This window comes from Alnus glutinosa, chromosome 10 (genome assembly GCF_958979055.1).
Source record: "Alnus glutinosa chromosome 10, dhAlnGlut1.1, whole genome shotgun sequence".
Taxonomy (NCBI): Eukaryota; Viridiplantae; Streptophyta; class Magnoliopsida; order Fagales; family Betulaceae; genus Alnus; species Alnus glutinosa.
Window position 1 is genome coordinate 21,833,555 of NC_084895.1, and position 26,721 is coordinate 21,860,275.

General features: G+C 35.6%; 2 protein-coding genes across 2 annotated transcripts; both read left to right on the plus strand.

Moving 5' to 3' along the window:
• The first annotated feature begins 1,331 nt into the window (after positions 1-1,331).
• LOC133880602 (dol-P-Man:Man(7)GlcNAc(2)-PP-Dol alpha-1,6-mannosyltransferase) lies at positions 1,332-22,392 on the plus strand. Its single transcript, XM_062319589.1, has 20 exons — positions 1,332-1,506; positions 2,114-2,155; positions 2,259-2,304; positions 2,830-2,916; positions 4,064-4,119; positions 5,468-5,585; positions 6,742-6,800; positions 10,076-10,147; positions 13,364-13,427; positions 13,588-13,691; positions 14,263-14,334; positions 15,642-15,728; positions 15,834-15,901; positions 18,686-18,754; positions 19,369-19,451; positions 20,100-20,199; positions 20,876-20,941; positions 21,771-21,864; positions 21,939-22,029; positions 22,110-22,392. The coding sequence occupies exons 1-19, from the start codon at positions 1,390-1,392 to the stop codon at positions 22,017-22,019; spliced, it is 1,485 nt and encodes a 494-aa protein (XP_062175573.1). The 5' UTR covers positions 1,332-1,389; the 3' UTR covers positions 22,020-22,029; positions 22,110-22,392.
• A 3,145-nt stretch (positions 22,393-25,537) lies between these two features.
• Positions 25,538-26,462, plus strand: LOC133880160 (PRA1 family protein F4-like). Its single transcript, XM_062319048.1, has one exon. It carries the CDS (start codon positions 25,552-25,554, stop codon positions 26,371-26,373), a length of 822 nt encoding a protein of 273 aa, XP_062175032.1. The 5' UTR covers positions 25,538-25,551; the 3' UTR covers positions 26,374-26,462.
• Positions 26,463-26,721: the final 259 nt, after the last annotated feature.

A 26,721-nucleotide genomic window follows, 5' to 3' on the forward strand; every position in this document is an offset into this window, starting at 1 on the left:
ATCTATTTGTTCTCCTTCCCCTGGTTTATTTTTGCTGCTCTTTCTTACCCTATATTTGCTTTATTTTTATTTTTTTGGGGGGTCACCCAATGACACAATTATTGACCATCTTTGCTTTTTTTTTTTTTTTTTTTTTTAGTTATTATTATTAAAAAAAAAAACCACAAAACCATGTAAATGGGTTGGCCTATAGTTTTGTGGATTTTTTTTTTTAAATAAAAAAAAAGAGACAAAAGTGGTTAATAGTTATGTCATGAGATAGCCAAATATCATTTCTCTTAATCTTAACAGTGTCCTTTGCACCAATCAAGGCTAATTTTAGTACAAGTTGAAGGCATATGGAAGAAAAAAATGAAGAAGAAGAGGAGAAAGCCAGAAATATGATGCCTTATGGCCTTGACACAAAGTTGGAGCCAAGGGTATCAAACTCACCCTAAAATTGCTTAAATTTTGCCGAACTTGAGGCTGTTTAATTACTTGTAGAACCTGGGCCTTGTATTAGCGGGCTAGAAAAGCCTAACCTAAACCCAATCTCCCTTTTCAGAAAATCACTAGCCCTATTCGAGCACTTTTAAGGGTGCGTTTGAAATTATAATTTTATAAACAAAAAGCATGATTTTAAATTAAATCGTAAAAAATGAATCTTTTTAATTGTGTTTTTAAAAAATTTTCGAGTTTTCAAATTGCAGGAGGCAATGATGTGCTTTTTTGAAAATGCAAAATTTTAAAGGCTAACATGCGATTTTAAAAGTCAAACTGCGATTTTGCTAATGCTTAAGGATGCGTTTGGGATTGTGATTTCGTAGATAATAAGTGCGATTTTAAACCAAATCGCAGAACGTAAATCGTTTGGGAACTGCGTTTTTAAAAATTGCGATTTGAAAACGCAAAAAATATGCCTTTTCAAATGGCAGGTAAGATGATGTTTTTTTGAAAACGCGAAATTTTAAAGGCTAATTTACAATTTTAAATGCTAAACTGCGATTTTGCCAAACGCTTAACTGCGTTTTTAAAAATTACTTTTTTAAAATCGCACATTTTAAAATCGTGATTTTAAATCACACTTTTTGAAATCGCAAACCCAAACGGACCTTAACTACATTTTTAAAAATTACTTTCTCAAATTTCACATTTTAAAATTACTATTTTAAAATTACATTTTTTGAAATCGGACCTAATTTGATAAGTTCCAACAAGTACTTATAATTGAAAGCCCATGAGCCCACCCACCAACAACGTAAGAAACCATTGACTATCACCCCAACCTCTTGGGTGTCCACCATACTTGCAAGCCCAGTGAACACACTGCTCATTTTTGCCTCTAGGCCCTCTACCTATTTCTTTCTTCCTTCTCTCTCTCTCTCTCTCTCTCTCTCTCTCTGTGTGACAATGGCTTCTTCAAAATTTCTAGAGCGTTACGGTTACGATTTGCTGTTGGGATCAATTGCTGCGTTCTACGTGATCATGGTTCCCTACACTAAGGTCGAAGAAAGCTTCAACATTCAGGTACTCCTTTACTTAGTTCCTATTGTTTTCTCTTTCAACCGTGCAAGTAAACCGAAAGAAACTGAGCAATTGTGGGGGGGAAGATAAGTTTTTGCAGTAGAAGCGCTTTCAATAAGAACGCTTTTTGGGTACCCATCTGAGCAATGTAAATGGAGAAGAAAAAGAAAAATGAAAAACTTATTAATCAGTGTTAAATATGTGATATGAAGTTTTAATTTTCTTGTTGTTTTCTCGGTTTTCTGGGCTAGCAAGAATGGGATATGTCCTGTTTGGTTTAGAGCATTGAGTTTTAGAGTTTTTTTTTTTTTTTTTTTTAAGTGTCTGGGAGTTGACAGAAAACACTGTACTTGGTTCAGTCCGATTCTACCATATGGCGTATTTGATTTGAGTTTTGATATTTTTGTGTACAAGACAATTCAAGAACCATAATCCGCGCCAACCCGATTAAGTGTTAATCCCGGAATAACTTCGACATGCGAGATTGAATTTCTTCACTTTCTAGGTTCATTATTTCAAGATCAGCTTGTCATTGCATGTTGTGAAGCTTCTATGGCTCCTTTGCTTGCTAACTCTCTTTGTTTATCTTGTTAATCGTTTGTTGACCTAGGCAATGCACGATGTTCTTTATCATCGACATCACTTGGATGGTGTAAGTTTACTTGACTGTATGTTCAATATCTTTTCAGTATTCGATTAGGTTGGAAATTATAAACTTTCAATCTAATTGTTTAGTTTGGATGTTTGTTTTTCAGTATGATCATTTGGAGTTTCCTGGTGTGGTTCCTCGCACTTTTATTGGTAAGCTTCAATTCTTCTGTGGGTAGCTTAGTGATTATTCACTCCATCAGGGTCTTCAATACCACTTGGCATACATTTTTTCCCTCTCTCTTTACTATTGATATATGTATATAATGTTGTTTATTTACCTTTAAATACATTTAATATTGCTAAAGTCATGATAGAGCCCCATAACTTAGTACAATGCAGTCCCATATTTGTAGCATTGTTTTATCGTGTATGTGGTTTTATATCTCATATGATTGCGAAGGGTTATACATTTTCTAGTTTGATCTTTCTCTAGCGCTTTGCTTGTAAATATATTGTTGGTTTACCTATTGAGCTTAGATGCTTATATGTCTACATAGTTATTCAACTTAGATTGTTTTATTTGAGACACATGAAACCCCCTGGTCAGCGTAATAGAGTTTGAATAAATATTCTAACTGTATGAGATATTCGATGGATGTAAAATTCTTTCTTCTAAGAGGTCAAGCATTCCAAGAAGATTAAATTCAGTCCTTAAAAAGTACTGTTTTCCTGTAGGGGCCTTGCTTGTATCAACTTTGGCGTCTCCATTTATATTAGCAATGAACTTGCTGCACTTGCCAAAGATTTACGGTCTTTTTGCAGGTTAGTTCTTTGGGTGCTTGGCACACTATGAATTTATTTATCGAGATTGAAGTCAAATTTGGTTCTATTGAGTTGCTGTGCCATGTGGAGTCTGAAACATGTAATTCAACTAAACATTTTTTACTTCTTTTCTTTTTCTTGGGGGGGGTGGGGGGGTTATTTTTCTGTATTTCCTTTACACTTTTTTTTTTTTCTTTCTATGTGATTGAACGAGGGCCAGCTGTAGAGTTAACAAGGTTTTAATCTTGAAAATAGTTCTTGTTGTTAATAATCAATTCAAACGGTTTTGCAACAAAATCCTTTTATAACAAATTTTATGATAGTTTTTTCCTCGAAGTTTTCCTATATTTCTGTCCCTTTTAAGAATGACTGTTTCTGTTGTATTTATTTCTGGAAACTAGATCTAAGAGCTTTTCTTCCATAGATCTGATTGTCATTTGGCCTTATTACCACTAGTAATAATGTAAATAGATGGTCTAAATGGTAATCCTGTAAAAGTTCCACGCCAACTTAAAGGTGCATCGACTTTGATTGTCACAAATCAAAAACTAGAAAGCAACAAATTGAAAACTACAAAGCAAATAAAAATTAAAGGAAAAAGAAGAGGATAAAAGGATTACACAGTAAACAATTGGACAGAGAGAACAGAATGGGCTCTACTAGCCGACAGAACTAGAGATATATGCAAAAAGCTAAGCGTGTGAAGTCCAAGAGCGAAAAATTGGGCTTTAATATCGTGTTCAAGCATCCATCTCAAAATTTTAAATTAGTAGGGGGCGAGACCCAAGTAGTACATAAATCTGTAACCAACCCATCAAAAAGAAAAAAAAGAAAAAAAAAGGTACATAAATCTGTAACCAACAAATTGATGTCAGACACTTTGTAACCAGGCCCTTCATTTTTGTATCATATATGTCATCAAATCTTTTGGTAAAGTTTTCTTTCAGCAATAGCATAATATTTAACTAGTGTAATTTCTTTTTATATGTCTTCGAATAGTAGCATATCGGATGCTTGACACTGCACTTTCCTCTCTTTTTCACCTTTTCTAAACCAGAAAAAAAATCAATGGTGATCTATCTTTCATTCTGTTATCTTGTCGATTTATTACCTTAAAGTTAGCTAACCTATTTCTGTTGCTGTCTAGTTCGAATGGCATTAGGTTGCATCATATTAAGTACATTGCGATTTTTCCGTCTTCAGGTATGTTCTTTTTCTTCTTGTTTTTTCTTCTTTATGTACCTGTGTTCATTTCAATGACTTATGCCTGGAAGGTTCAATAGTTAGTGATCCTAAGGCTAAGAGCTTGCATGAGGCCATGCCACTGTCTTGTCTTAAATGCAAATTTAGATTGGAATGTTTGTCTGGATTTAAATGCAAATTTAGATTGGAATAAACAACATATTCTGAATATTCTTGACTAGCTTTATTACCTCTCTTGGAATCGAAAACTGGTGCTCAAGTTACATGGCCAGTGTACCTCATGAACATGATGAGTGAATTGAGGATGCATATTTTAGCAAGCCTGAAATACCGGTCCCAGGGGAAAAAGGAATAGAAAGCTGGTCAGTGTGGCATATAATAACAAGTAAACTCTATTCATAACTTTGGATAGTGATATTTATAAACCATCAAAACTTGTTAAAAGAAAAATATCCATAACCATCAGAGTTAACCTGCATGATAACTTGCGTAAGAGGAATGTTATAGTGATTGAGTGGTGTTGTTTATGTAAGAAGAGTGGGGAGTCTATTGATCACTTGTTGCTTCACTGTGAAGTCGCCCGGGATCTTTGGAGCTACATTCTTATTTTATTTGGGGTAGAGTGGGTTATGCCACGAATGGTGTTGGAGTTGTTGAAAAGTTGGGGGGCGGCGATTGGGTGTGGTCATGCTAAAGAGGCTTGGCGGTTAGCTCCTCTGTGCTTGTTATGGTGTATTTGGAGGGAGCGGAATGCGCGGCTGTTTGAAGATGTAGAGACATCTATGGTGGAGCTACGGAAGCGGTTACTCAATACGTTATATATTTGGATAGCGCCCTATCATAGTTTGAGTGTTTTTACTTATGTAGACTTTTTAAATTTATTCTCTGTTCGTCCCTTTTAGGAGTTCTCTTGTATACTTCCTGTGTATAAGGGTTGCGCCCCTCTGCGCGTTTTTTTTTATAAATTGCAATTACTTATCAAAAAAAAAAATCAGAGTTAACCTTGGCAGACTTGTTTTTAAGGATCCAGCTGAAGCTGATATTTCTCACAGCCTTGAATTCTGATCTCTCAAGCATTAATCACATGTCCTTGAATTCTGATCTCTGAAGCAATAATCTCCCCTTTAACTATTATTCAATTCATTATTTCCCGATATTAGTTTTCTTATTAAAGTTATTACCCAGAAATTATCAAAATTTTAACTGACTCTGCTTGTTCTTAGAAAGATATAATAGATTCAAAACTGTTAATTTTGTATTTTTAAATCTTTTTCTTTGTGAAGTGTTGTCCTCTTGATATTTAGTCTTTCACGCAACTAGATTACAAAGTTGAACTCTTTTTGAGCAGGTTAAAGATAAGTTTGGAAATCAAGTAGAAGCTTTCTTTGTAATACTAACTGCACTCCAGTTTCACTTGCTGTTCTACTGTACCCGCCCTCTTCCTAATATACTAGCTTTTGGTGTAGGTAATGTATAACTCTTTCATGCTCATTTTCTTCCTTGTAACAGTAGTTAGTTTTTTCCCCCCTGTTTTCTGGCTGCTCCAAGGGAGAGTTCTGACTGGTTTCAACAACAATCTATCTAGCTAACACTTGCAAGGATTCTCTTTTCTTCTTAACTTTTTGTTTCCACTATGATCAATTTTTTAATTTACTAACAGAAGTCAGTACATTTCGGTTGGATTTTTTTGTGATCAACTCAATGATCTTATATGACCATCATTGTGCTATTATAACTTTTAATGTCACAGATTATGCAGTTAAAGAACGTTTAATTGGCTAAAAGTTTCAGAATTTTCCTTGAAGGGGATGAACTGCTCTGTGCTTGATTAGTTACGTTTGGTCATTGTCTGATTGTAACCATAGTTATTAATTCTGCTCTTTCTTGGCTGAAACAAGCCAAAATGTTTTTTTTTAAGAAACCATTTATTCTCTCTTCCTTCTCTCTCTCCCCACCCCACCCCTTGCGGGGGATTAAAGAGGCAACTCATTCCTTCCAACATAAGTAGAGGAAGTATTCTTTAGGATTGCAGATCAGTTTCACTACTTGACCCTGGTTTTAGGGTTTGTATTTATTTATTTTTCTTTCTTTTCTTTTCTTTTGTCTTTTGGAGACTGCTTCTTTTGAGGTTCTTGTGTCTTCTAATTTTCTAGCATCTCCAGTTATTCGAGCATATTTGTTACAAATTTAGGCCAAAACAATTTGTGGTGAAACTATGTATATGAGTTTACATATATTTATCATTATACCATTGTGATTATGTGACCTAGTTTTTTTAGGATTTGTTAAGTGTGTTGTCTTAATAGTTTGGCATTGGTGTCTTGTGTCAGTGGTTGTACTTACTAGGAAGTATTAGACAAAGACAGAGAACATGAGTAGTAGACTATCACTGTTCTTTTATATGTTCTCTGCATGATTATAGCCCAAATAGGGATGGTGTGCTTGGTATGTAATGCATTTTCATGTTATTCTCATTTTAAAGTAGGAACCGACTCTCACTCTTTCAAGGGAAGTTGTTTTGTGCTGATAAAGTTTCTTTGAGTTTTATTTTTGATTGTTAACAAAACTGATGAGCTTCTGTCATGGTAGCTGGCACTAATTTTTTTACTTTATCTGTTGTAGTCAACCTGGCATATGGATATTGGTTGAAGGGGAACTTTTATGCAGCATTAAATTGTTTGGTACGTGATCTATTTGCTAACATGTAAAATTATGCAATAGACATGCGATGGTAGTTCTACCGAATTTCACAAGCTCTTACCTGCATAGCTCAGTTATACTTCACAAAGTTCTGCTCATTGTCTTTCTGGTTTATAGCTAGATTATAGGCTTGTCATTCTGAACTTGGTTACCTATCTTAGGATGCTTTCTGTGTTTTTCATGATTGAAAAACTATACATTATCCAGTTGCTGCAATTCTTGTGCTTTGGACAACAATGCCATCAATACCACTTTGCAAAAATAACCCATGGTTATGGTTGTCTCTTTGGTAATGTCTAATTCTGATGGCACACACTTAGCGGTTATCAAGTCAAAATTGACATTTGCAGCTAGTTGAATAAAGTTCAAGATATCTTCTTGCATTTTAAAGTTTAACAGAGCTGAGTGAAGAAAATGATGTGAAGAAATTTACGAGTGATTATTTACAAAGATTACAATTATGGCTGGCTAAAGGGACCTTTATGGAAGAGTAAATAAGTTGGGGGGCAGGGATTCAAAAATTAGTTGATATGCAGAGGGAAAGTGCATACAAGAAGGATTGAGTTAAATTTGAGTGGGTGGTGTGAAGAAAGGAGATATCTTTAAATTGTGTAGATGTGCTTGTGCACATAACATCATTTTTGGAAAGAACTAGAGATGATCGAGAGAGAGGGGGAAATAGATTTTCTGTTGTGAAGCGGAATTTGTGTATGATAGTCATCGAAGGGAATACTGATTAAACCATGCAAGTATATAGACTGTATATTTCCATCCTGAGTTTTCTTTTTTACTAAATTCTTTTGAATTTTGGAATTAGGATATTTGTAAAGTATTAAGAATTCTGTATTCCTGAATTTTAAAGAAATTTTGCTAAGTTCATCTTAGAGTCAGCATCTCAAAGTGGCTTGCATTTAGTGTAGTAATAAAATTGAAATGGACATGGTTGATATAGACGTAGGAATCAAGGTATGGACATGCTTAATATTAAATTATATGACATGTATGGATTTATCCTCGTGCTGCTAAAGTACCCTCTCACACTTTCATTTTAAAGAATGACAAAAGTCTTGGAGGAGTATTTTGTATGACAATATAGTAATATCCTTTTAAGGTGCCCTTGCTGTCTAGCCTATGAACTTTAACTCAAATGGCACCCCTCTTCCCAATAAGAATGGGGTTAAGGGTATGTCTGGCTCATGACCCATGAAGTGCGTGTGTTCTCACCAATCCAAAAAGGAAAAAAGAAAAGAAAAAGGCCCTTGCTGTCTAACCATTAAGGTAAGCAAAGTTATGGACTGACCATGGATTACTTGTTAGTTTCCATGGATATTTTTATTTTATGAAGTAAAAATATTTTTATTTTATTTTATTTTTTATTTTTATTTTTCAGAGTCATTATTGTGACGCCATAAGTAAAATAGAGAAGAAGCAAGGGTGAAATTTAATAATTTTTTTATGAGAGCTTCCAAGTGACTCCGGGGTATATATTGCTCCTGTGCTTCTTTTTTCTAACCCAATTATTCGATTTGTAGCACATGCAAACTTTGAGTTATCTTCAACCTTAGTCAAAATTGGAAACTAACAAGGGTCAGCAAATGTTGAGTATTGCTGGTGACTCCCCTCATCAAAAGCTTTTTCATCCCCTCTACTGATTGATAACTTAGATGAATATTGATTTACTCTTATTAAGAGCACCCTTTCCAATCTTCCTACCTATTATATGTCTTTATTCCCTATTCCGGGGAGTGTTGCGGCTCGGATCGAAAAATTGCATCGAGACTTTCTTTGGGAAGGGTTGGGTGAAGAGGTTAAATTTCATTTGGTGAATTGGGCGAAGGTCTGTACTCCTATTTCAGAAGGAGGTCTGGGTATAAGAAATTTGGTGAAGTTCAATCGAGCTTTGTTAGGGAAATGGTTATGGCGCTTTGGGTTGGAAAGAGATGCTTGGTGGAGAGGTGTGATAGATTCCAAGTTTGGTAGCATGTGGGGTGGTTGGTGCTCCCGGGAGCTTGTAGGGGCTTTTGGAGTGGGGTTGTGGAAGAATATAAGGAAAGGGTGGGAGACATTCTCCGGTTTTACCAGATTTGAGGTGGGGGACGGGGAAAGGATTAGATTTTGGCATGACTTGTGGTGCGGAGACTCGGTTTTGAAAGAAGTTTTTCCTGATTTATTTGGTATTGCTCGGGTGAAGGATGCGTCAGTGGCAGACAATATGGAAGTTTTGGGCGGTTCAACTCAGTGGAACGTGAGCTTTGTCAGAGAGGCGCATGATTGGGAAGTGGATGTGTTTGCTTCTTTTTTCCAGGTCTTACATGCAACCAGGGTGAACAGAGATCGGGCAGACAGACTCTGGTGGGTGGCTTCCAAGAAAGGTTTATTCAAGGTCAAGTCTTTTTTCAGTTCTTTGACTTGCTCTAGTGATTCTCGGTTCCCTTGGAAGTGTGTGTGGCGGACTCAGGCACCTCCAAGGGCAGCCTTTTTTACTTGGTCTGCTGCACTAGGTAAGATCCTTACTGTGGATAATCTTAGGAAGAGGCATTTGATCATTGTAGACAGATGCTGTTTATGCAAGAGAGACGGGGAATCTGTGGATCACATTCTTCTACATTGCGACGTGGCGTCTGCTCTGTGGAATAACATATTCTCTCGGTTTGGTATTTCTTGGGTAATGCCTAGAAGAGTGATAGACCTAATGGCAGGCTGGTGGAAGTCGGGAAGACCTCTGAGTGCTACAATTTGGAAGATGGTTCCTATTTGCATTTTTTGGTGCGTGTGGAAAGAAAGGAATCGAAGGTGTTTTGAAAACTTGGAGGGTTCCCTAGAGGAGGTGTTAGAGTCTTTTTTGCTTACTTTGTATAATTGGTCGATGACCTTTTTGTACCCTCTTTCAGTCAGCTATGCTGATTTTATTGTTCGTTTTTCTCTTTTTAGTTAGGTGTTTCCTTTTGTATACGTCCAGTGTACTGAGGGGCGCCTTACGCTTTCAATAAGACTATTATTACTTATAAAAAAAAAATGAATATTGATTTGGAAATAAGCTCTATATAATGATTTTATACAATAGCAAGCATTAAGCAACATAATGTTGTTATTTGATACAAAATATCACTTCTTTCGTATCAAAATTCATTTATATTGTGAAAGGTTTTCCATATTTACATGGTTATGATCTGGCTTAGGTAATTGAACCTGAACAAAGCATTTTTTTTTTTTTGCTGAGATCTTATTACGGCTCTCTGTTTTCTAATGACAACAGATTTTTGCTACAGTCATCTTTAGATGTGACATGCTGTTACTTCTTGGCCCTCTTGGCCTGACACTTCTGTTGGTAGGCTCTTGTGCTATAATTTATTTATTTATTTTTTCTTTTCTTGTTTTGTTTTTTCCGCCTTCTTTTCTCTTGTTAATCTGGTTAACCATCTTAGGATCTGGTCAAATTATGACCCAAAGTTTCATAGCTTGCTATTATGCCTGTTCAAAATTCATGCTTGATATGCATGTCATAATTTTCCTGAATTTTTGTATAATGAGAAGGAGCTAGTTGAGCTATTTAAATCAAATTTAGTTAGTAGTAAAGACCTTGTATTTGGAACAAATGATGCACGAGATATATAGAAGAGGAATGCATGAGAAAAGGGAGGAAAATCCAAATATCATTCCCACCTAAGGATCGGCTTATATTGTGCAAAGGGAGGAGCAAACCAGAAATGGAATACACTAACAGGCAAATCAAGATACTCAAAAACTATAGAAGTGATGATGTTGGAGTGTTCTAAATTCCTGTGATCTTATACACCTGGAGGCCATCTGATTTGTAATGATAGAATCCACAATAGCAAGCTCCAACTCCCCTACTTCAAAAGTATTAACATGGCAATTATAGATACCTTCTCTAGAATAACCACTTTGACATCAAAAGCTCTACAACTTCTATCCTTCAGTTAACCAAGAGGGAATTACCCATATTTGGCAATCCTGTTCAAAGATATAGTTCAGTTGTAGGAACAAAATAGACTATGGATCAAAAAGCGTGCGTTAAATTTATCTATCTTTTAGCAATCAAATGTACACTCGAAATCCTTAAATGCTGACTGTGCGTGGAATCCAACTTAAAAAGGTACAACTGCTACAAGACCATTCCTTTTTATCTTTCTAGCATAGAACTGATTTATGTGCTTCAATTGATGATTTGGTGGATATCATTCTAATCGTTGGTGTATCATATCGCTTTCTGAATGCTTTTGTTTTTGAAATTGGAGCCTCCTTCTGCATGACATGGCTGATTCATCGATCTTTTTATTGTGCAAATTGGGAAGAATAGAATGCTGCTTAAGTTTTTCCTGAAACTATTACTTTTTTGGTTAGTAATTAGCATTAGGATTGTGAATTCGTTGTTACATAATTACGAACTTTGATAGATTAAGAGTTAGGACAATGTGGATTTTAGTGAAGTCTGTGGAAGTTTATAAAAAAGATCCAATTTGAATAAGTCACATTGCTGCTCCATGTCTCATTTTTTTTTTTTTTGATAAGTAATGTAAATTCATAAAAAGTGCAAAGGAGCGCAACCCTAATGCACAAGAAGTATACAATATTCGATGTTTGATATTTAAGTATACCGTTAATAGTGTCCATTTTAATAATTTTTAGAGTCACTTTAAATTTTGAGAAGTTCTCTCTCTCTCTTGCTCTCCCTCCTGTCAGCGCGTGCTGACGTGTCAGCTAGGTCGCTGGTTCAGGTGCTATCTCCAGCTCTTTGTTTTTTCTGTTATGTGATGGGGTACTCGAGTCCATTTTTCGTTGAAGCCAAGATGTATTTGCTTTCGGTAGAGGAAGGGTGTTTGGTGTTAAGCTTCGTCAAAAGGAGTAAAGGTGTCTCTAGTGCAGTGCGTTTGGGGACAGGCAAGTGCAGCTTGGTTGTCGGAGAAGGTTGAGGCTTTGATTCGCGGAGGGCTGAGAGAGTTTGTGATGTCTTTGATTCGCTGAGGCTTTGAAGTCTTGGAGGAGTGCAAAGATGTTTGAACCGGCATGGGCGGCGTGGTTTCATTGTCCTACTGGAGGTCCGAGAAGGGCAGGGATGGAAAGGATGTGTCCTTGAGCTGTGAAAGGTTGCTACTTTTCTTGAGGAGTCTTCTGGTGGTGGTCGAAGAGGTGTTACTTTTGCCCGTCCATCATTCGGTGGTGGGCATGCTTTGTCAAGCATGGTGGTGTGGCTGCGGGAGTCCAAGAAGTTCATACTGGGGTAGAGGAGTGTAAGAATTCGTACAAGGAGGTTCTGAGTGGGTCAAGAAATGCCAACCATGACTCTGCCGAGTCTTGGTTCAGTACATTAGCAGTGGGGAAGGTACAGGGGACGACAGTTCCAAGTTTCCCATTGGGACTAGGCATAACTCACGTCAATCCTACAAGGCTGAAGATGGTATTCCATAGGGCACTAGCCATCTCACAATGTAGTAAAAGGTGGTTCATTGACTCCCTACTCTTCTTCCACATACAACACCAATCAACCACAATGTCATGCCGCTTTATGAGATTATCCAGGGTTAGAATCTTCCCTTAAGGCAGCCAACCAAGCAAAAAATGTCACTCTTAGCAGAGCTTTATTCTTCCAAATACTCCTCCAAGGAAATGAGTGTTATCATGGGGAAGGACATTGTAGTAAGATTTAGCATCCTTTAGTGCCATCTTGCATTTTGTGGTGTCTTTGGAGAGAAAGAAATGATCAGAGTTTTGAAGACACGAACGGACGGTGGCAGAATGAAAGGATTTCTTCTTGAAGACTCTTTATTACTGTGCAACTGCCTTTGAATTAAAGATGTCTTAACTTTCATGCTTTTCTTGTGTATTTGGGTTGCATCCTTTTGGGCTTTTTAATAAATTGCATTTACTTAGCAAAAAGTTAACTTGATGAAAAATGAATTGATATGGTCACTTGTTGCTATGCAGTGCTTACCGACAATTAAAAAAGAATCTGACCTGGTTTCTAACTGATTAGTAATCATACTATACTCATGCTAGTCTCTAAGTAGTGCTGCATTGATAAGCATGGTTTGCGTAGTACGCCACTAGCTCCCATTAATATAGAGTTAGAATGAGGTTTATGAATTAGATATACGGTGGCTTTATACTTTTCCTTTCCTTTTTTCTTTTCTTTTCTCTTGATGTTTTCTCTTCTATACCTCCTACATGCTAGGGTTATGCCCCTTTCTAAACTTCTTTAATTTACTTTTACAGTATAGAAAGAAAAAACTTTTTGTTGCATAGAGGGCTGACTCAACTAAGTAGAATGCTTAAAAGAAATCAATACAAACTACCGGGCTTCAGCTAAGTGGAATATATAGTCATAGGAGTTCCCCAGTTGGTGCACAGTCTCTTAGCTTTAACTGATTTCTTCCAGTGCTTCAAGGAACAGATTCTCTGTCTCTCACACTTTTGCACATATAGCTTGAACTTAGCCTTCATTTCTACTAACGGCACAATAGATTAATGCATTTCTTCCAATCCATATATGGTATACATGAGAATTTAATGGTATCAATGACAGACCAAATCAATTTCATTATGGGAGACGTTAAAATGCTGCATTGGGGTAGCTCTGTTGTGCATAGGTTGGTTAATTTATCATTTATTTTCTCTATGTTTTAATTTTAATTTTAATTTTTTTTTTATTACAATTCAACTCAAGTAAGCCATCCTATATGATTGGGATTGGCTACATGACGACAACTCCTTTACTAATATCTAGCTTTGACATTCTCCTCAGCACAGGTCTCACCATATTGGTTGATTCAATTATGTGGAAGAGGATACTCTGGCCTGAATTTGAAGTTTTTTGGTTCAACTCTGTTCTGAATCGAAGTTCTGAGTGGGGTGTATCCTCTTAAAGAAATTTTCAATTACACACTTAAGAGAAATTTCTTGTCTCTCTTTTATACTTTTCGTGTATGAGGGCTTTGCCTGTTTTCTTTTCAACAAGTTATTATTCATTAAAAAAGAAGTTTCTATTGCACATTTGATGCGCTGTGAAAACATATGAGTGTTTGTAGGAAAGATTTAATTATCCGTCTGTATCGGTAAGGTTACTTATCAGTTTGCAACGTTTATTTTTTATTTTTTTGCATATTGTTAAGTTTAAACAATGCTGAGTCATCTCCTCATGTAGACATTCTGAATACCGTGTAATGAGGGTAAAGGTAAAAGACTAGTCCTGCTTGTATTCTGAAGAGACTAAAGTGTGGTTGTATCTTTTCTCTTATGACAATTTTCTAGTTGTATGGTTCTATCCTATTATTTGTGTCATTGTCCCATTCTGGTAGTTACCTTTGTGCTCATGTAGGAGTGTCATCTGATGTTCTTTTCGTGAAATGGTTTGATGAAAGTTTATTCTGAAAATGTGGTGATATAAAGACACTATCTGTGTTCCTTAACATCTCTTTTTGTCAGACACATTCCTTTCACTGGTACTTCACTTCAGCTCTCCCACGCTTATTGCTTGTCTCATATCCTCTTTTTCTGGTGAGTTTTGCAACTAGTAAATGTGCAAGATATAATCATCCTAACTTTACCTGCCTTTGTTATGGTGTTCATTTGCATCATTACTTACTGCCGAAAATGGTTACCTAATTTCATTTGGGTGATGGCTTATAGTTCTTCTCATTTGGATATGGTCTCTGATGCAGGACAGCCCTTTGGATTGGATATTGGGGTTTCTTATCATAAATATGGGTGGGCCCAAAGGCTCTAGGTGTCAGGTTTTGTTGGTCCGGAAGCATAGTTTTGGTATTATTAGATTGGAGTGAAATAGCATGAAACAAAGGAACAAGGTTACTGTCCAGTAGTCCTGAACCATATCTGTGAGCAGTACCGAGAACAGTAACCTTGGTAGATTCATGGGGTTTTTTTTTTTTTTTTTTTTTTTTTTTTTTTTTTTTTGTATTTCACTTTATAACTGTTTTTCTTTGCATATTAGATGCATTAAAGTTTATTGGAACTAATTCCACGTGTAATTGAGTCTGAGTTTTTTTTCCAATTTTGTGATTATCTCTTAATGATTTGTGCTTCAATTTATCATGTTTATTTAAGAAAAAAATGCTTGCTGGTCTTTTGTTCTCATAAATGTATTATAAAGCTGATACCTGCTGTGGCATAATGATTGAAATTACTAAATGTAGGTGGTAATGCGTTATTTGTGCTTAAGACTGGCCCATGCATGTGCTATTCATGTACTTTATAATATTTGTAACGAATCCAAGAAATAATGCCGTGTTCATTCTGTTGATTTTTCCATTCCCTAGTTCCGTTTGCCCTGTTTATGATCTATTTTTTAAATTCTCCGCATCAACATTTCTTGAGTCTCTAAGTGTAGTAAAAAATTATTTGCATTAGGAGCTTTGTAAACTATCTCTAAGTTCTCAAATGTAGCATTATCTTATTGTGTCTTAACTTGGGGTAGGAAAAGATATTTTCAGTGAGGTTTTAGAACAATTTCACCATGATCAAATTAGGAGTCTCTCTAGAGACATAGGTATTGCTTTTCATTGTCAAGGCCTGCCCTTTGCAAGGTTTACCACATTACTTCTGAAAAATTAGAACTAAAACATTCTTTTCAATTCTTAATTGAATGAAAAGCTCATGCTTTAAGTGGAAGTTAAATGGTAAAAGCAATTAAAGCATGTGATTGGAACAAACAGTAAGAGGGATTGGACTGTGAATAAATATTATGCTCAAGCATTTTGAAATCTCTTCCCTTTAAATTGCCGGTTTTATTGTCCCCCTCCCTTTTTATTCCAGCCCCTTATTTAAAAAAGCTATCTTTCTTGCAGCTTGGGGTCTTACTTGACAGAAGGGTTTTATCCTTCGTTCTTCCAGTTTTCTTTTTTATTGTACTTTACTCTAAGCTTCCCCACAAGGTAACCCATTCAATGTATTATTGTTATTATTATTTTGGATTTTGTTTTATTCATTTTTTGCTTATTAAGAAGGCATATATGATACCATCTCATTTCATGATGCAGGAGCTTCGTTTTATTATTAGTTCGGTTCCAATCTTCAATTTATCTGCAGCAATTGCAGCTACTAGAATGTATGTTGCCGAGTATTAATGTTCATCTATATCTTAAGTAATATGTTACTTTTGTTGTGACATGATGTTGTTGTCCCAAATGTGTGTGCATATCTGTCAGTCAGTCAGTCTGTCTTCCTTGTTTTTTGCTGCCCCAATGTCATCATGTGCTGATCTTCTGCATATTAGTTCTGGTCAAATCCCCAACTATCTTTGTTTTAGTTATTCCTCTCCTACTGCCTGGAAGCTATTCTGATCTTTTGGGCTCACATCTGATAAATCTGGCCTTTGATTCCCTTGTCTTTTATTATTGATCTTTCACTATTTCCCCCATCAAATTCCTGCACTTATAAGAATCATTGCCACATGTTCCTTATTTTGTGGTTAGATCAAGTTTCCTGGAAAACTGATAGCTGATTGAATCAATTTTTGCACATTTTAGTTTCTTGGAATCTGATCAATTTGGGAATGACATCCTGCTAACTCAAATGCTGTGAGCAAATTTTGTTACATACAGTTCTTTGAAGAACTTCAGAATCAAATTCAGTAGTCATAGGGCTACATTATTAGAAATCAATATCTTATTATGAGTAGCTTTTAAATTTGATACCATGATAAGTAGGTTGAATGCTACTATGTTATGCCTACTCAATAGACTTGTATGCTTGTTGGTGGACTGTCGGCAGCACTTGAAATGCTGCTGTATGAAAGATGGTGTCTTCATGCCTTTTGTGGTGTTTATGGAGGGAAATGAATGATAGAAATTTTGAGGATCGTGAAAGGATATTGAAAGAGCTTAATTATTTTTTCTTCAATACTTTGTATCTTTGGACAACTGTTTTTGTTTCTCCTTTAGTGATTAGTTATCAAGTTTTCCTTGTCATTTTTTCTTATTCTAACTAGGTGTTTTCTTGTGTATACTTGTGTACTTTGGGGCACCTAATGCTTCTAATGATATTTCGATTAATTATAAAAAAAAAAAAATATGCGTATAAATTTAATTACTTCTAGGCTATGTAATAAGTGACATTGATGATAATATGTGAGCGTGTATGTGCAGTACACATATATGTATGTGCCAACAACCAGTGTTCTTCCAATCATATTCTTGTTTTGATGGCTTTTGAAGTCTCAAACTTCAATCATATTACTGCTTACATCCTTTGTTGCATATTACTGAACCATGTCAGCCAAATTTCTCACATTTCTCCTGACTTGGTGCTTCATAATTGATTCATATATATATATATATATATATATATATATATATATATATATATTTTTTTTTTTTAAAAAAAAAAAATGAAATTACATACATTCTCAGCTCACCATTTCTCCATCTCAGACATGTCCTCTACTTTATACTGAATTGATTCAAGTGTTCTCGATTGCTAAACATTGTGAGCTATGTAGAACAACTGCTTTTCTCGCAATTTTAACCTAAAATTTGTAGTTGGGAAAAAAGAAAAGAAAGAAAAGGGAACCATGAAAGGGAGTGGTTGCCATTGTTTAGCTGTCATCTAGTAGTGTACATGAGAGAGAGGCCTTGTGGAAAGTGGTTGTAGACCTTAACTATGGTAGTCAATGGGTGTTCTAACGGAGTCAACAGGTCTTATGGGGTGAGTCTTTGGAAATTCATTAGGAGTGATTAGGAGTTTTCTAATTTTATTAGATTTTAGGTGGGTGACGGCTCTAAGATTAGTTTTTTGGCATGATGTGTAGTGTGGGGAGCTTCTCTTTAAGGAAGCGTTTTCAGAGTTGTTCAGCATTGCTTGCTTAAGGGATGCCTCGTGGCAGATCATCTTTACATCCTTAATGGCTTTCCTTAGTGGAAAATTTTGTTAGAATGGCGCATAATTGGGAGTTGAAATTCTTTATTTCGTTCTTCAATCAATGGTATTCTATATGTTTGAAACAGGATGGTGTAGATAAGCTTTGCGGGAACCCCTCCTGTTTGATTTAAAATTGTTCTATTATATCTTAATCCCCCATGACAGCTCTCCTTTCCCTTGGAGGTGTATTTGGCGGAGTAAGGCCCTTTTGAGAGTGGCTTTCTTTGCTCGGTCGGCCGTTGTAGATAAGATCCTCACTTTGGATAACTTGAGGAAATGGCATCTCATTGTGGTACATTGGTGTTGCTTGTGTAAGAAGAGTGGAGAAACCGTGGACCACCATTGCGAAACAATTAGTGCCTTATGGAACTCTATATTCAGCTTATTAAGTTTAGCATGTGCCATACTTCATCGAGTGAGAGATCTCTTTGCTTGTTGGAGAGGGCAGTTTGGTAGTCCTCAAAGCAAAGCTGTTTGGAGGATGATTCCGCTTTGCTGGATGTGGTGTATTTGGAGAGAAAAAAATGACCGAAGGTTCTAAGATAGTGAGAGGGCGGTGGTGGGCAGAGTTAAAGGCCTTTTTCTTTGATACCCTTTTTCATTGGGTGGCTACTTGTGATTGTTATCACATTTCTAGTTTTTTTTATTTATTTTTTTTAAAAAAAAAAAAATTTAACACTTTTTTTGGTTAGGTATTTCATATGCATACTTCTTGTGTACTTGAGTGCGCCCTTTTATTTTAATAAATTTCGATTACTTATATATAAGTGTACCTGCAACATTCTTGCTGGCTCACATGGCAATAGAATCAAAAGTTTTATACTTCTCGAAATAATTGATGTATATGTAACTTCGCATTTTCTTTTATCTGAAAGCATGTGGCTTTTAGAATAATGTATTTGCTGCCTTTTTAGTCTTTCTGTACTTTCAATTGCTAATACGTTTTGTCGTTTTGTGCCCCAACTTGTTACAGCTACAACAATAGGAGGAAGACTTTCTGGAAGTTGATTTATTTCGTAATGCTGGGATTACTATTAATCAGGTTGGTTGATAAACCATTCTGTTTCAGAGCAAGGCATAAAATTAATGTAATTTACCTAGGATGGATGTATACACAGGAAAAATACTCAAAAACTCGCTACATATGTTTGTCATTGCTTATAAGTATTGTTTTAGTAGTACTTATCAAAAAGTATTGGTTTAGTAGTGTTTTATATGCATTCCCAGTAGTTTCCATACATTTATACTATCATACAGTTTCTATGATTTTTTGAAATGATTTTTGAACATTTCTGTTTCTGAACTGACTGAAACAGTGCAGCAAAATTTGTTCCTTGGAGAGCAAATCAGTCTTATGTCCTTTGTATTGTTTTTTTTTTTTTTGCACTACCATTTTTGGATGTCCTATTTGGAAGGTATACACATGAATTTATTATTTTCCTAAACTACCCTTTTTTACACTAAGAAAATGTCTCCTTCGATTACAAGTTTTGGAGAGACTCCAATTTGATGAGGGCATTTTTGGAAATTATATTCTTTTAAACTTGAAAATGGATGCATGAGATATTCCCTTAAAATCTTGACTTCCAAAGGTGGACGAACAATTTGGGAAAAAAGACTTGGTTTCTCCATTTGTACTCATCTTCTGTTTTGCAGTCTAGGGTGCACCCTCATAACTTTCATGGCATCCTACGAGAATTATCCCAGTGGTCATGCTTTGAAAGATTTGCATCAAATTGGTTAGTTCTCTCTCTCTCTCTCTCTCTCTCTCTCTCTCTCTCTCTCTCTCCCTAGTATCTGAGCTGCATCCCTTAACTTTCATGCCCATGGACTTGTTGCTAAACATTTAAAGTTGCAACTTTGTTTTGATAAGCAATACAACTAATTAGAGTAGCAAAGGGATGTGGCTCAGGTACAGAGTAAATATAGAAATGAACCACTAAAGAGACAGCAAGGACTACCTCTTGCAATAGGAGTAGGAGGAAACACCGACCCAGAAAACAAGCTAAAACACTTCTGGTGAAAGTGCGTAAATGCACATAAAAATTCCTTGCATGAAACTTACGAAGTTTTATATTTTGTGCCGTAATTTTTTGTAGAAATATAGTATGTGGATGTCTCAGCTCACGTGTTCAGCTATCACAAATTGTGTGCTGATATATATATAATGATACTGTTCATTTATAAAAAAAAAATGTATGATACTGTTGGACCTTCTGATGCGTCAGCAAATATGACATTCTTGTCACGAGATTCAGGCTTCGATTTGTTTCTTTTAGTAATTTCTCAAGCTAAAAGATTTGGATGTTTCCTATGTCCCCACAAAATAAAAGAGAAGAATAATTTTGTTTTTTTGGCAAGGATTTGAGCATTGATTTTACTGACAGGTCATCTTCCTAACAATACAAACGAGCAGTGGGTTCACATTGATCCCTTTTCAGCCATGAATGGAATATCCCGCTTCTGTGAAAATAAATTCCCCTGGAGGTATATCTGATTATTGCTTTCTGTATATGAATTATGTCTTTTGATGGTAATTGTCTATTTTGGAGTAATTCACTTATCTTTACCAAAATGGGTCAAGGAAAAAAAGCTTAGTGCTTGAGTCCATTCCCTTTTAACATCCTCTTTTACACCATTTCAGCTTGGCACATCTTAGATTCATTAGAAATGGAATAATAAATAAATGAATACATAAATAACTAAAACACTGTTGTTGACCAAAGAAAAAGAAGAACATGAAATGAAAACCAAAGAAAGAAAGAAATTGGTGGGTAGTGCCATATATTTGGCATCGCTGACCATAGATAAAGGGACGAGCACATTGCATTAAATATAAAACAAGGATGATAAAACATTTTAGTGTTAGACTCTAACAATGAGATTGTTGATACTTTCTTAAATTTTTTTTTATAAGTGCTACTTTCTTAAATTAGTTAGTCATCATTATGTCCATTCCATGGTAATTTATGTAAACAACTGTTTCTGGAAAACTCAGATGACCATTCCATGCGATGCAATGGATTTTTTTATCTGATAACGAAGTTCTGTTGGTGTATAACTTATGTAGAGATTCTATTTCATGTTTGAGTTTATTTGATGATCTCTACAGAGTGCAAAGTTTGTGTATGAATATATATACTCAGACTATTATGTAAAGCAGGTATTCCAAAGAAGAAGAGATCCCTCTTGAAGAACTTCGGCACAGAAATTTCACCTACCTTATAAAGTGAGTTTTCCAACATCTCTCTTTTTTCTCGTTCCTCAGAGCAGCCCTGGGCCAATTAATGTCAATATTTGGGGGAGAAATCTGTTTGTATGGAGGATTGGAGGAGGAATGGAAAGTGGTAGGAGGAATTGGAGCAGAGGGAGATTAATTCCTTTGTTTGTAGGAGGGAGAAATGGAGGAAAAGGGAAGCTAATCCCTTAATGTTAATTTTTCTGTCAACCATTTTACATGGGAACATAATGGTAAGATCATATCTTTGTCCTCTCATTCCTTTATCTTTTTGTTAAAGACATATCTAGCCCTCAAGATAATGATAAGTCTAAAGAAAAGATTAGTTAGTCTAGTGATAAGATTAGTTGTTCAAATTCAAATACTATATAACTTATAGTTCAGATTTACTTCACAAGTGTAACACTTAGATTAGAACTCTTAGTCTCTTCTCTTATCACATTGTAATCTCCTAGTTCTTTGTAACTTCTTCTCTATAAATACAAGAGCCTTAAACCAATATTTTGTAAGGCAGCACAAAGCATAAATCTAAGTCTCTAAACTTTATACTTTTCATTCCCTGATACCAAACAAAATGAGAGGGAGACGGACTCCTCCCACCTGCCTTTCACATCCCCTCTCCATCCCTCCTACCAAACAGTGTTGATGCATCCATGGATGCTGCTACCGCTTTCTATTCCTTCACTTCTATCATCCTTTTGGATGGGGGGAACTTGAGGTTCGGAGAAAATGCTGTTTTACTTTAAGCATTCATGCACTTATTAACAGTTAAAATTAGTTCTTTGTATCTGTAATTTCCTTCTTGTTCTCATTATTACAGTGAACATCCCACTGTTGATGGATTCAAGTGTCTGTTCACCACAAATGGGTTCTCAAGAATTCGTCCTCAAATTGGCTTCCCACCGGTTTTACTGGTAGAGAATCAAAATTACCTTCTGCATGCTAATGCGTGACAACGCTCAATATTTCTTTCTTATATCTTCTGCAGGTTAAAGAACCCAAAGTTTATATTCATGGAAATATAACAAACAAGGATGTTATGCATAGAAATTGGCCAGGTTGCTCTTAATTATCTTGAGGTAAAATCCAGTTCCCAAAAATTGAACCCAGATGTTATATTAGTTGCAGCTGCACCTTTTCAACACTTAATTTTGGGCAGGTGGAATCTTTTATTTGAAGTTTGCATTAAAGCTGATGATGACCAAAGACCCTAATGCTGGTGATGACATCCTGCAAGTCTATTGATATAACAGTTCTTTTGTGATGGAGGTTCGGGCTTGAAACTGGTATCAAGTGGGAAAGTGTCCCTAGTTATTGTTTGCATGTATGCATAGCACTTAAATCTACCATGATTTATGCAGGGTTTGGCATGGAATTCTAACCATTGCCACCCAAAAGAAAGCAGGTTTTTAGATAGTTGAATATGAATGAGTTTTTTGATCCGTGTAGTGGGGAAATTATTTATTCCCAGGGGATCAATCAGGTATCTCAAGAGCCTTAGGTATTACACTAAGGAATATAAAGAAAAGAAAAAATTAAAGGAAAAAAAGAAAAAAAGAAAAAAAGGAAAGAACTTGCACCAAAAGTCACTTGGCTAAAAAAGTTCATACCTTCAAAAGTCACAGCTATTAAACAACTCGTATTTGAATCAAAATACTTTAACAATAAATCAATACATAGAATAATATTGCATGTGTGTCTAATCATTCAATTGCATAGAATATATGAGGGGTTAAACCTTAATTATTGTTTTGCATATATACCAAAGTGAGAAAGTTTCTAAAGTCGAAGAGAATCGATGTCTTGGAAATGCAGTAGAATACTTAAGGTTGTGATTATGCAATTGCTTATCCTTATTATAATTGATGATTGGTCTTTGACCGTACTTTGAGAGATTTGGCTATATATGTTATGATGTTTTAATTTCACTCTAGCTATTCTTTTTTGTGATTATGGGTTTTTAAATTGCTATCTTTTATTATAAGTGAAAGACTTTAGCTGGAAACTCTCTTCGGAGAGGATGAGATCCCTTTGGTCTTATTTTTCATAGAATAAGAGTGGGAAACGAACCATGGAGTTAACTACCAGTTAGTTAATTTCACTGGGGCATTACATTGGTCTCTCTCAAAATTAGGTTTGACCCCTTGTTCATACTTTGGCCCTTCTAGATAAGAAATCTTTGTTCCGCCCCTGATTGAGAGTGATCCTTCATCTTATGGAGAAGCAATGTTCTCACAAGATGTGGCTTTTTGGAAAGAAGCCATAAATGATTAAATGGACTCAATAGTTTCCAATCAAACTTGGAAAGTAGTTGATTTACCTCCTCGTTCAAAAGTAATAGGGTATAAGTGGATATTTAGGAAAAACAAAAAAGGTAATGTTGATGGTACCATTAGGTTAAAAGCCCGTTTAGTGGTTAAAGGTTATAGGACATGTCAGACATCTATCCCCTAACCATCTCTTACCTATCTCCATACAACCTAGTTTCAAATCCAACATTAGATTTGTAGGACCCACATTGAGTCCCTACAAATCCCATGGTGGATTTAAAAATGAAATGGATAGGGGATGGACTTATATCATTTTCCAAAGGTTATAGACAAAGATAATGGATAGAATATTTTGATACATATGCATCTGTTGCATGAATATCCACTATTAGAGTTTTAATTTCTCTTGTTGCTCTTAATCATTTTGTTGTTCTGGACGTAAAAACTTTTTTTGGTATTTTTTTTAATGGTGGTCTAGATGAAGAGATTTATATGGAACAATCTGAAGCATTTGTTTAGCCAGTTCATGAAAAAAGAAAGTTTGAAAATTGGTTAAGTCTTTATATGGTTTAAAACAAGCTCTTAAACAATGCCATGAGAAATTTGATAAATTTGTTTTTATCTTCATGGATTTAGAGTGAATGATGCAAATAAATGTTGTATTATAAAACTGTTGTGATATTGGTTTGTGGATGATATGTTAATTTTTAGTAGTAACCTTTTCAATGTGTAGAAGAAACTAAAATAGTTTATTTCTTCTTACTCTGAGACGTGAAGGATATAGGAGAGGCTGATGTGACCATTGTGATCAAAATTGTGAGAGCAATTGGCGATTTATCCTTAACTCAATCTTGTTACTTTGAGAAAGTGTTTAAGAGGTACGGTCATGAAGACCAAAAGCCAGTCTCAACACCATATGATCATTATCTAAAGTTAAGAGAAAATATAAGATGCAATTCACAACTAGAGTATGCTAGTGTGATTGGGATTCTAATGTATGTTATGCATTATAGTAGACCCAATGTAGCACTTGCTATTGGTGCCAAGTAGATTTACTAGCAATCCAGGTAAATAACATTGGGATGCCATCTCTAGAGTTCTAAGATATCTAAAAGGGACAATGAATTATGGTTTACATTATCAAAGAGAACTCATTGTATTAGAAGGATACAACTATGCTAATTGGAATAATGTTGAAATCAAATTCCAAGTCTACAGGTGGATGGATCTTTACATCAGGAGGAGTTGTGATCTCATGGGGATCGAAGAAGAAAAATTACATAATTCATTCCACTTTGGAATCTGAGTCTATTGCTTTAGTAGCTGCATGTAAAGAAGCAGAATGACTTAGAAATGTTTTGGTAGACATACCACTTTGTACAAAGCCATTTCTTGCTTTGATGATTTATTATGATTATGAGGCAACCTTGCAAGTAGCAACAAGCAAGACGTAACAATAAACCTAGGCATATTAGCACGCCTAAGCCACAATTATGTGCGTGAATTACTCAATAATGAAGTAATCACAATAGAATATATTAAATCAATTTAGAATTTTTCGGATTCCTTAAGAAAAGGCCTTGCAAGTGATATAATTTATATATAAATAAAAAAAATAAAAAAATAAAAAAATTTAAGGGAATGGGGTTAAGGTCTATAAAGTGATACCACCTACGATGGGAATCCAACCTTGGTTTTGAAATATAGGCAATCAATGGGTATTAACAAGTTGATAGAGTGATTATAATTAAAAACACTAGGAAATTAAACTTCTAAAATGGCTTATGTCCTTTTGAAACCTCAATTCAAGGAGATGTATTCTAGTGTTATTATGTTCCTGAAAATTAATAGATGAGTTTAACTCTTAATAAAGTTCATAGACAAAATTGTTGAGGTGAAACAGGATCACCTTAGATGAACTAACCTATTCGAGAGTGGAAGTGTGGCCGCTTCTTATGATATTGACCATACCTATAGCTCTCGTGCAAGTGAGATATTGCACATGACCATAAAAGTGCAAGCAAAGTGAACACCTTGAGAATTAGAAGATAAACGCGTGCGGTGTATCCGACTAGTCTAATGAAATGACGTTTTGGTTCTTGAAGTATATTTTTAATCTGGTTTATTAAACTGACACAAGTTTAAAATGCATGTGAATTTTACATACATTTCTAAATAGAGCACGAGTAAGAATCATATACATTTTATAAATATGTTAATTAAGTAGACTAAATTAAAATATATATATATATATAGAGAGAGAGAGAGAGAGAGAGAGAGAGAGAGAGAGAGAGAGAGTGTGTGTGTGGAAAACTGTGTGCCATCACTGCCATGGTCCATCCTATCCATTCTAACAAAAGACACCAATGGTCATTCATTCCTCTGTTCAAAGTCATGCTTGACTTTTTCAAAGTCGTGCCTGTCTTTCTTCCTAGAAGGAGAGGAGGCAGGAGCTCATACCTTCATCAAATTTTCATCTATCGCATACATGAAAGCATTGAGAAAAACCTTTTTTCAAGAGCATTAAACCCTCCCCTCAAAATCAAGCATATAATCATGGCTTCTTACGGAACCATGCACAGGCCAACAGCCAGCTCCTCATCAGCCTCAAAGGCTAATCAACCTGAAGAGTCAAAGGACTCAACAAGAAAGAAGCGAAACGACTTCAAGCTCCTCTGCCCCTTCAACATCCCCTTAAGCCCGGAAGCTGCCGCCGTCCGAATCATCAGAAACTTGGGGTATTTCGGATTATACTACACAACTTTTGTATGGATTATACTCTTTATAAGCCTTGTGCCAAAACGCAAGGTTTCCTTAATGATCTTGGTGGCTATGACTGTTGTTACATGCTTTTACCTGATACTGCTACGTGTACTTCCCAATTCTGTTGTGCTGCATAAAGTTATTGACAAACGGCTGGTGCTGGCTTCGCTTGCTGTCGTGATGGCGGTGGAGCTGATCGTGACACGGGCAGCCATCCATCTTTGTGTTACTTTAGCCTGTGGAATACCAATCATTTTGGTTCATGCAGTTTTGCGGGTTAGAGATGATCTTTTTGTTGGGGAGGAGGCTTGTGCTGCTGGGGAATTGGTTCCTCTTGTGCACAATATGGAAACTACTAGTCATGATGTTGAGTCTCTGGCTTCTGTGTGATTGATAAATTCTTATTTGTTGACATGTTGTTTGAGTTTTCTTAATTTCCAGCTTCTAATTTGTGATAGAAGTACTTTTAATTCCAGAAATCTCCATCCATCTCATTGGTTTTGATCAAATTAATTAGTCTATATACAAAGGTATTAATTGTTCATGTACTGAAATACCACAAAGCCTGGTGAATACGTACATGTTTACCCTTCCTAGGATGTTTTGGACTTGGAGCAAAATAGCTGAGGGTTTTTTTTTTTTTTTTTTTTTAATAGAAAATAGAATTTTAATACATAAATTCAAATCCGGTGCGTTTGGGAATTGAAATTTTTGAACTTAGAATAGAATTCTGATTCA

Coding starts and splice junctions, on each gene's coding strand:
- LOC133880602 (XM_062319589.1), top strand. CDS start 1,390: ATGGCTTCTTCAAAATTTCTAGAGCGTTACGGTTACGATTTGCTGTTG. Junction 1,507..2,113: donor AAGAAAGCTTCAACATTCAG/GTACTCCTTTAC, acceptor TTGTTGACCTAG/GCAATGCACGATGTTCTTTA. Junction 20,942..21,770: donor AATTTCACCTACCTTATAAA/GTGAGTTTTCCA, acceptor TCATTATTACAG/TGAACATCCCACTGTTGATG.
- LOC133880160 (XM_062319048.1), top strand. CDS start 25,552: ATGGTCCATCCTATCCATTCTAACAAAAGACACCAATGGTCATTCATT.